The sequence below is a fragment of the Pteropus alecto genome, unplaced genomic scaffold (genome assembly GCF_000325575.1).
Source record: "Pteropus alecto unplaced genomic scaffold, ASM32557v1 scaffold50, whole genome shotgun sequence".
NCBI lineage: Eukaryota > Metazoa > Chordata > Mammalia > Chiroptera > Pteropodidae > Pteropus > Pteropus alecto.
Window position 1 is genome coordinate 959,235 of NW_006431918.1, and position 11,685 is coordinate 970,919.

Consider the following 11,685-nt stretch of genomic DNA (forward strand, 5'->3'; position numbering starts at 1 on the left):
TGCCTTCTAATCACATCGAGACTTCCCAGAAACAGGAAGTATGAAATAATGTCATACTTTATTGGAGAGCCATAAAAGTAATTACTAATTTAATTACTATTTTCATCTATTTCTGTTTTGCTCTATGAGAATTCACTAGTTTAGGTGTCTAGTTTGTACCTTGAATATCTGTAAGTTGTACAAGTCTTTCAGTTAAAAATTAGACCTATGAAAGGTAGAGAAAGGCATATAGTAACTAAGTTTATAGGAATTAGACACTTACATTTGTTAAAACCTGATATAGTTTTCTCTTAATATTTTAAAATCAATTTTTGAGGCATAATTTCATCCAAATTCGATTTACTGAAATTTAAATGCTAAATTGAAATATTTTTTCTGATACTTTTACTAATTATGCGGTATCTAGAGTAGCATCATGGAGTCCGGCTCCCATAAATAATACCGAAAAGGCATGATGGAAGGAAACGGGTACACTAAGTGAAGACATACTGAAGACCATGCAAAGGTGATGCAGCTTTTCCATAGGAATAATTTGCATGAAATTTTCAGTTTTCCTTTGTTTTTCCTTTTTTTCTTTTTTCCCATTTTCAGATCCAGTTATGGGACACTGCGGGACAAGAACGATTCAGAAAGAGCATGGTACAGCACTACTACAGAAATGTACATGCTGTGGTCTTCGTGTATGACATGACCAACATGGCTAGTTTTCACAGCCTGCCATCTTGGATAGAAGAATGTAAACAACATTTGCTAGCCAATGATATACCACGGATTCTCGTAGGAAATAAATGTGACTTAAGAAGTGCCATTCAGGTACCTACAGACTTGGCACAAAAATTTGCTGACACACACAGTATGCCTTTGTTTGAAACCTCTGCTAAAAACCCCAATGATAACGACCATGTGGAAGCTATATTTATGACCTTGGCTCATAAACTTAAGAGCCACAAACCATTAATGCTTAGTCAACCCCCCGATAATGGAGTTATCCTGAGGCCTGAACCAAAGCCTGCAATGACGTGCTGGTGCTAAATAACAGTCTTTACCATGCTGTTTAATTTTGACTAAAGAAATACTTTTGAAGTATGACAGTGATAGTCATAAAAGTTAATCTCAAATATAATGGGTCATCCTGACACTTTACCATTTATCATCGTCATGCTTACTTTTGTATTTTGTATCTACTTAATTGAGTTTGTCCCTGTGACAACACAAGGGAAAAGTTGGTTTTCAGGTGAGGTTAAAAATGAAGCAAAGGTAGGATGAGTCAGAACATGTTTCCATTGAGAACCCGGTGAAGGGGGCTTGAGATGAGAGCATGATAGAGTTCCAAGAGTCAATGACTGCTCGATCCTGTGTTCCTGTGATTGCAAAAAAATACCGAAGGTTTAGTACACACTTAATGGTATGTCCTTTGAATGAGAAGTGTTTCTCAGTAGGATAAAAACTAGTATTTGCCTCTCCCTAGAGTTTTTTCTCTGTATTATTAATGGATTTCATGACATTATTATTGGTACATTTTAGAGCCAAGACTGGAGTTCCAGTGGGAAGAGTAGGCATAGAATGTTTTCTGGTTCTCAAGTTCATAAAGAATGACTTTCCAAACAGTTCTGGATGCTTGATGTTTTTAATCAATATCAACGAGGTCTACAGAAATTGTTATTTTTAAAAGAGTAATTTGAATTGTTTTCTTATTAAATTATATTAGAATATGCAAGAGTCAAATTTTAATATGAATGAAATGACATTAAGGTGCTTTATATTTTATTATGATATCTTTAAATGGCGAAAAACAAATTGAGAGCAGGTGAGGAGTTGTAACTTGGGAGAAAATAGGTAAATATGGTTTCTGGCTACCACAGGAGACCTATTCTTAGCTTTTATGATTTCTGGATGTGGATCTGGCATAGTCTCTCTTGCTCTCCTCCACCCCCTATCAACTTAATAAGTAAAGGCTGAATTAACAAGTCATCCACTTGGATTGTAGTACCGAGGGCATACCTCTAATTGCTATGAGTCTACATGTATTTCTGTAATAGTATTGTGTTACAGTACAAAAATCTTTAAACTTTAGGGCCATGACATGAAATTCCTCCTCAATTTGAAAAACAAATTAGATACTGAAAAATATTTTGTCTATCTCTAGGTAGTAGAATATTTCAAAATGTTTTTTACCCTAGATACTTTTATTTTGCATTTAAGACTTTGCACATAGAAAATGGTAAGCTTGCCTATGAAGCTCTTACAGGAATGGAATGTAAGCCATGAACTTTAACGGAAGTGTACACGTTGACTAATTCTGATAGATTGCTGTCCTTGATAATTTTAGAGGAAATTAAGACAAATCATCATTGTACTTACGTATTTTCAGACTGTGGGAAACCAATTAAATGTATATCAATCTAGTTTAGAATTTTTGTTTTATCATCATGGTGGTCCTAACTGGGTAATTTAATTATAAAAATGAGATTAGGTAAGTGAACTAACTGAAAGTAATAATTATAGGAAGTAATTATTCAGTTTTACATGTTAGAGATTAAGGGAAAACAAGTTGGCTTTATTTGTGTTTAGGGAGATTAATCCACTTTTCTTATGCTAGAATTAAAAATGATTTGACATAATGTTGATTTGTAACTTTTTATAGTAAAACAGTGACAGCTGTAATCATGTGATGGGCATAACAGTTTTTTAAAGAAGGGAACCTGTTTATTGCTTTTCAAAACATTTCCTAAAGTAAGGGAAGAAAGTTTACAGACTTTCCAAGCACATTTATGTTTTTTCAGTGCTATTATTAATGATTTTTTTTAAGGAATTTAACTTTCTTTTTGTAAGAAGTTAAGTCCTTTACAGTTCTGTGAAAGGACTTATTTTTTTCACTTTAATATTTATTAATTTAAAAATATTTGTATCTCATTTGTAATAATTTGTTTTAATATTTTTCTATGTGTGTTTTTATTTTTAAAAAGAACATACATATTAGTTGAATAGGGATAAAGCTTTTAAATATTTTCTAAAATATTTATAAAAACAATTCATTGACTGTTGAGAGAAGTCACTTCCAAAATGGTGGCTATCAAACAATTATTAATTTTTAAAGCACAGATCACATATTTCATAACTCCCGTGTGAATTTATTTTAACTGTGACCTTTAATTAAAAATATCAGATATGTTTTGGGGAAGTCTTAATTTGAGAACACCAAAGGAAGCTAATCCAGAATCTAATGTAGTTAGCTATTAATGATGATGCTTTATTGACAGTATACTGCTAATATGTTTCCTCTTGAAATCTAAACTAAAGTTAAATAATTTTGTGGTGGAATAGTGTCACTGTAACATTTCCCTCACGAAGTTCAATAAACCAGCTTTGCCATTAAGAAATTGTTTTTCAATTGGTGCCATCTGGATGATTCACTGGGTAGCTCGTGGCAGAGTAATTAAAAGACTTTTCGAATTGAGAGATATGCTACGCACTTTTCTTTTACATGGCGACATCATTCTCATTATTGAACATTTCTGTGACACGTGTCTGGGATGAATTTCATACTAAGGAATATGCTACCTTAAAGAGTTTTTAGGAAAACAAACACATCTATCTCTTCCTGGTAGGTGTTGGAAATGTTTCTATCTGATGGGCTTTGTTCCTAAAGTCTGTGTCACCTATAAAAATGCTCCTATCTAAGCATTTAAAAGTTAGAATTTTCCATTCCGTTTAAAACTTCTCCGAACTAAGACTTAGTTTTTGGATCCATTAGTTAAAATGTAAATGCAACATGCAGTTTGCAAGAATGAATTGGGGAGATGGAAATCTAGCAAATGAATCCCAGTAAAAACGTTTGTGGAGCGGGTGGGTGGAACTGAGAGACTCAGCTCCAGGATTAATAAGCCTGGGTGATGATGTTTTTCTTCTGTTTGGACTCAAGGATCTTTGTGAGGTCTTTTTTCTTTTTAACTTTGACAGTCATTAAATGCAAGTATCAACATAACTGGATTTAGAAACATCATGAAGTGTTAAATCAAGATTTTCAAAGTAATGAAGTGTATTTAATCTCACCATTTCACTCCATTCCTCCCTAGAATATTACAGTGGGAGGAGGAGGAACTGCTTGCATTAATGAGGCTTCTAGAAGGCTTGATTACATATAATGGTCTCCTCATCTTCACAGTCAGTCTCTAGTATTTACATGTCATTTGTCTCCTCCACAGTTACCCTCTTTCCCAAAGTGTTCGCCATTTGACAGTCATATCTTTAAGTGACTCCTCTCCATTTTTCAATAATTTGGCTCCAGGAGGTTTCAAGAGGAAAAATTTCCTGATGCGATGGTTGAGTCATGCTTCGTGAAAATGAGCAATTCATGCCCAGCACGATGCTACAGCAATATTGCATTCAGACTGCCGAGAACATGTGTCTTCTGGGAGTTTTGTTACATGAAAGTAAAAATGAAGTCACCGCTTTTAACTCCTTTGCTAAGCTTAAAAAAACAAGGCGGCAATTCTTAATTTTAAAAAGATAATGAACTTAATGAAATCCTCATCTTTTTCTCTTGTATCATGATGGCAAGCACGGTCCAGTTCTACCAGCCAAATCTCGGCAAGACCTCTATAAGCCATGTTTCATCTCTTTAAGCCTCAGTTTCCTCATCTGCAAAATGGGACCAATAACAATACCTGCCCCTGTTTATACCTTAAGATAGTTATTATTAGATTGACTTATACAAACGAAATCCTCTTAGAAGCATAAAGAACTTCGACTGACAAGGTTGTTTCTAATACAACCTCTGCTTTCTATTGTATTTTGTCTTATGGGAGCCATCATCCTGAAACTTCCTACAGCCAGAATCTTTTTTGGTCTTATGAATTGAAAAATTAGATACTCCCGCTTTCAGCTACAGCAGAAACAAAATGAACAAAAAGCACTGAAAAGTACAAAAGAGACCTGAAAAAAAAATTAAAAAAAAGGATTGACCCTGAAATATGAAAGTAAAAATTAAGAAACAATGAAGTGTCTGCAAACTAAAAGTTACGCTGACACCAACTGCTAAAATGTTAATATTCATAAACACTACATTTAAAATCAATTAGTAGGTTAGATTACTTCCCTTCAAAAGGACCATGTACCATGCTTGCTAGGAAACAGATCACAAAGTAAATGCTTTACTTGTAGCTAAATCATGAAATAATATTTTTCAGAAAAATAGTACTGTGAGTGCATTTTAATATGTTTGCTATGATGTGGGGTGAGCCCTCCAAAAGAGAATGCTTGGAAATTTGAGTACAGACTGGGAGCCACGTGGTATCAGGGAATGACTGTTCATTTTCTTAGTTGTGATGATGGTCTTGGGGTTAAGTGGGAGAATCTTAGGAGATGCATGGAGAAGTATTTAGGGGCGAAGTGTCTGGATGTCAGCAACTTGCTTTCAAAATGTTCTGCGAAGTAATATCAGCTATGTGGTGGGAAGGAGGAGGCCTGGCCTCATTTATCCTGCTCATAGTAGCCTTAGGGATAATACTTCCCACATCTTCGCGGTCAGTATCTTCTATTGAAACGTCATTTGTTTTCTGCACAATTATCCTCTTCTTTCAAGTGTTTCCCACTTGAAAATCGCGTTAGCTGCTTTCAAAAGTTTCTCTGCAGAATGATAATAAATGTATATGCGTGTGTGTTTATGTCTACACACAGTCCTGACTTAGGATTTTTCGACTTTACGATGGTCTGAAAGGGAGATGTAATAATTTACACAAGATATTCAAAATTGTATCATAAAATAGTCTTTGCATTAGATGGTTTTGCGCTAATGTAAGTCTTTGCATTAGCTGTGGGCTAATGTAAGTGTTCTGAGCACGTTTAAGGCAGGCTAGGCTAAGCTATGCTGCTCGGCAGGTTAGGTGCACTAAATATACTTCCACTTACAATATTTTCAACTTATGATGGGTTAAAGGGGATGTAATCCCATTGTAAGTCGAGGAGCATCTGTACATACACACGTATACAGAAAGAATAAATGTGAAATGTTAAGTGCTTTGAGAACCCCACGGAAATGAATCAGAAGAGCTGGTTTGGATGGAGGAGGCCTGTGAAAAGAAAAGGAAAGAGAAATGGGAGTTTAAGTGGACAGCGGGAGCCACGTTGGCCCTGGCATGTGATGCTGAGCTGGCAGGAAGCGGGCAGTTCACCTTGATTGGCAGGGTCACCTTCACTTCTAAATGCCTTTTCCTGAGAGTTCCTGAGATGTCTACAGCTGTGGCGATTCAAATAGCTATTGGGTGATGATGGCTGACAATATTTTCCACTACGTTCCATTTTCAGCCAATCACAATTGCTTTTTTTTTTTTTGTTGCCACATTGGCTCCCCGATTTCCCCTTTCTGGAAGTCGTCCACCCCTCATACGTGTCCTGTGTTAGACGCTTGTTATTCCCACTATGACCTCTTGTTTAGCCTCTCATTTCCTTTGATGAAAAAGTGATGAATAGGAGATAGAGATCCATAGAGAAGACTCATTCATTTATTCAGCAAATATTGAATGAATGCCTTGTATGTTTCAGTCACTATGAGAGAGGCTAAGGATGTAGCAATAAACAAGGCAGACAAAGTCTGTAGCCCAGTGGTGCTCATATAGATTCCAGTGATATAAAAGACAACTACCTCGTAAGTGAATACACAGAATAGCTGGGTTAGGGTGTGGGTTAACAATGAAATGAACCGGGTGACGAGATGGAGGGTGAATGCAGGGGCCTCCTAAGACAGGATGGTTAGAGAAAGCATCTCTAACACAGACCGTGTGAGCCAAAAGCTGACAGCTGAGAGAGCAAGCCGTGCAAAGAGCTGCAGGCGCGCACCGGGCAGAGGAATCAGCAGGTCCTGGACCCAGACAACGCTTGGCACGTTTGAGGAACAGAAGGTCTGGCTGGGCTGCAGCGCGTGGGGGAGAACGTTCTCAGTGGCACTGGAGAGGAAGCGGGAGCCAGCCTACTGTAAACAGCTTGGGTTTTATTCTGACTGCAATGGGAAGCCATCGAAGGGTTTGGGCAGGGCAGTGGCTGATCTGCTTTACTGTTTTCAAGGATCACCCTTGGTTGCTGCGTGCAAAGTGGACGGGAGAGTGACACATGAAGGCAGCTGAGTGTCTGTCTTTCACGTAGCGTTCCCAGCAGCTCCACTCCATCACTGGCCACCCCTTCCCCTGACATCTCATCGGCCAGCACTGGGTCTGGTGGCCAGTCCTAGCTGCAAGGGATTCGTGGAATGTGACTATTTTAGGCACAGGAAGCCAAGGGGAAAAATGGCTTCTGAGTGACTTATGCAGATGACCCTAGGGGCAGACGCTGCCAAGATTCTTAAAACAAACCTATGAACTAGGTGGGGGAATTTTTATTGGACTCATTTATAATGGGGAAACAGTGTTGAAGAGCACAAACTCCCGACGTTTGGCCTCAAATCGAAGGTGCTCTTCTCACGACCTTTCATTATTCTGGACCGTGCTAAAGGATGACCCCAGTCACACGTGTCCTGCTGTGTCTACTGGTGAACCATTCTTCCAACTGCGTGCTCAGCATCCAGTGTACCTGGGCAATTACCACAGCTGAAGGGCACTGGGGGGGTGCCAGGTTTATTGGACCAGACTTAGGAATGGAAAGAAGGCTTTTAAAAATGAAAAGAAAAAGTAGAAAATAGTGTCTTTTATTATACTAAGAAATGTCGTTCCACCAAACAGAATAACAAGAGCATGCACCCCAGAAGATGTGGAAGACAATCCATTGGAGCGGGGGAAGGATTTTAGAATATGATGTAGACACAGATAGAAGTCCAGCATTGCGAATATTTAATACATGCATTCGCATCGGATGTCGGACAGACATATGCCTTTCGCAGCAGAGAGGCTCACAGCAAGCAGCACCTCCACTTGCCATGCACTTTCAGTGGATTGTGACAAGACAGGTTTACAGGTGCCTGGTTAAGTGGATTTACTAGTAATACAATCTTAAATGGTTAACTCTTTATAATTCTTCGTAATGAGATAGGAGTGTCAATGAAATTCTATTTAGAAAAACAATGCTTAATAATTGTTTATGTATCTCTCTCTCTCTCTGTCTATATATATATGTTTTCACATGGTATTGGAGCATGACTATGGTATTATAGATTATACGCAATGAATATTCAACAGATACATTTTTTCAGATTAATGAAACTCTTGCTTGCATTTTTTCTTTGAACCAGTTAGGATGGAATTCTTTCCCAAGTAATTACATACATGCAATGTTTTCTACTATGAAAATTAAGTGACATAGCTAATGGAAAGTACCCAGTACAATGCTTGCTGAATAGTAAACATTCAATAAATTATGCTATTGTTACTCTAGAAGTTCACAGGAAGCGACCACAAGCTGGGTGGGGTGTGTTTATTGACCTTGCTGGTTTCTTCCTAGAGATTACGTCAGGAGACATTCATTATTTTAGGAAATTTTCCTTGGCTTAGTGCTCTTCCTGGTTTTGATAGACTCAGAACCTGGATATCTTGTCAGCGCAGTGTGAATAGCTACACCTTTCAGGACAGTCTTTAACCAAACTTGTAAGACAAAAATTAGAACCAGAATTCTAGTCTAGTCACAGATAATGAAGACTATGACTGTGGATCGAGGAGCTGTGCTAGCACCATCAAAGAGAGCATTTTTTTCAGGAATGAGGACAAGGGATTTCCACTTACATATGTGTAATATTTCATGCCACCTAATAGATCCATTTCACAGTAGAGATTAGCTTGCCGATGAGCCCAGGAAATCCAAGGCAGGCAATCACTTGGACAGAATTAGGACAGGTAATGTTTGCCTCTGTGACACTTGTTTTTTGATATGTTTATAGTTAATAACTTTCTCTTCTTTAATTTCCTTTTTTTCTTTAACATTTTTTAATGTAGATTTGGAAACATGTAAAAATACACAGTATAAGATAATGAACCCCCACGTATCCATTGCCAATTTCAATCATTAACCACACTCGGCCAGTCTGCTTTTAAGCACGTCCACATCCACTTCCCCCACTTCCTGTATTGCAATTTGAAGAAAATTCAAAAACATCCTCATTATTTTAAAAGATATTTTATCAAATCAAGTCCTGCTGGTTTGAGAGCCATATTTTTCTTCCCCTGGTAACTTTAGGTAGCTCTGCCCTGATCTTAACACGGCTCCCAGCGAGCTGTTTCTGAGTTCTTGGAGGAAGCCTATGTTCCAACAATTACCCATTGCCATTAGGCAGAACACATTCCACCTACTTTGATCTTAGTTATTCAGGAATATCATTCTGAACATCGCTTATCGGACTGCACTGGAGAGCGGAAACAGGCGTTCTGTGTGCTGCCTGGGGGCTTGGTTCACAAGCAGGATCTCTGGGAGGGGTCTGGGGACCTGCGTAGTTCCCGTGTTCCCAGGTGACTCTGCCCCCCGAAGCTGGGGAAGCACATGCCAAGAACCTGAGCAGAGAGTGTTCAGTCTGTTTTTAAGCCACGGTGTTGAAAAACTGGAAAAGAGACTTCTAGAAAACCAGCTGCATTTTTCTAATTCTTCTCCCACCCTTCGCTCTTGCTGGCTCTCACATCTCACTGGGTCAGAGACTGTGACACTGGAATCTGATGTTCCATGGCGGCTGGGTCAGCGTCGTTCCACAGGGCAAAGTGCATAAACTGAAGTAGCTACTGGCTGCTCAGCAGTCACGTGCTTTCAGGTTTCTGGCTGCGTCCCATGGAGTTGTGGGTGCAGCAAGTCTTACCTAGATAAGCGATGCTCCTGCACACACACAACACACACACACCACGCATACTCATACACACCATGCACACGCCATGCACACACACCACACACACATAAACACACCACACACATACACACACTCATACATACCACACACACACCACACACATATACACACAACACACACAACACACACACTCATACACACCACACACACCACGCACTAAGCTGCACACACAACACACACACTCATACACATCACACACACGCCACGCACGCTCATACACACCATGCACACGCCATGCACACACACCACACACACATAAACACACCACATACACCACACACATACACACACCACACACACCACACACACATACACACAGTACACACAACACACACAACACACACAACACACACATTCATACACATCACACACACGCCACGCACACTCATACACACCATGCACACGCCACGCACACACACCACACATAAACACACCACACACATACACACACTCATACATACCACACGCACAACACACACAAGACACACACTCATACATACCACACGCACGACACTCATACGCATCATGTACATAAACCACACACACCACACACTCATACACACTACACACACCACACACTCTCATACACACCATGCACACACATCACACACAGCCACACACAAGCCACACACACACAACACACACACTCATATACACACACTCCTACACACCATGCACACACACCACACACTCATACACACTCATACACACACTCATACACACCACACACACAACACACTCATATACACCATGAACACACACTCATGCACACCATGCACACACACCATGCACACAAGCTGCACACACAACATACACACTCATACACACCATGCACACAAGCCACACACACAACACGCATACTCATATACACACACTCATACACACCACACACACAATACATACTCATACACACCACACACACAACACACACTCATATACACTATGCACATACACCACGCACACACACCACACACACAGCACACACCCCACACACACAGCACACTCATACACACCATGCATACACTACACACTGAACACAAGCCACACACACCACATACACACAACACACACACGACACATACACACATTGGCTGAATGCTATCTTTTGAATAGATCTACTATGTAAAAAATTTTCTAGAAATTTCTGTAATATCCCCATTCTATTGGGATAAGTTAGTTTCCTTTTAGGGACCAATTTTAGTAAACATGAGATGGACACGACGCCCCTCAGCATGCATCCTGCTCACATGGGAGGCCTGACTATAACTCCACTTTTTATTCCGAGCTACTTAAGATTTCCTTGCTTTGGAGAAACTACATTCCTCTGCCTGGGCTAGGAGCTGGATTCCAGAGTCTAAAAGAAATTCGAGAGGCTGCTGGTCTGTAGATCCTTCCATCTGAGTCTGTGTAGTCTGTGCATGTGGTTCATTGGAAGGTAACTTCCCCTGGTGATTCATGACTCTGACCACACCACAGATGACTCATTAAAAAAGAAAGAAAGAAAAACAAGTGATAAATCAGAGAGGCACGAGATTAGATTAATTTAGGACTAATGAACTCATAACCCATGTTTTGCAGAAAACTGTGCTCTAGCCAGATCAGTTTTAAAGAGCTACATGACATAAAAATGCTTTTGTTTGTTTTAAACGATATATCAGCTTTGTTCAATGTAATTGGCTGCAGCCTCCAATAGTACCCTTTCGAAATTTGGGCTTATTTAAAAATATAAAAGCCCTGGAAATGGTATCTTCATCTGGCTAGTTCAAGATCAACCTGATGATAGGAATAAACATCAGCCCGGTGTTCATGTTTGTTTTTCAAATGTATTAAATCATCCATTTGCTAAAGTTCTTTTTGTTTGATAGTTTTCATTT

The 11,685-nt window shown here is 39.2% G+C and overlaps 1 protein-coding gene across 1 annotated transcript in view; it reads left to right on the forward strand.

Annotated features, from left to right (window-relative positions):
- Window positions 1-3,457, forward strand: part of RAB33B (RAB33B, member RAS oncogene family) — a 6,365-nt gene extending 2,908 nt beyond the window's left edge. Inside the window, exon 2 of the mRNA XM_006906220.3 lies at window positions 592-3,457. Within this exon, the coding sequence (XP_006906282.1) occupies window positions 592-1,032 (441 nt within the window). The 3' untranslated portion in view covers window positions 1,033-3,457. The remainder of the gene's footprint in view (window positions 1-591) is intronic.
- Window positions 3,458-11,685: the final 8,228 nt, after the last annotated feature.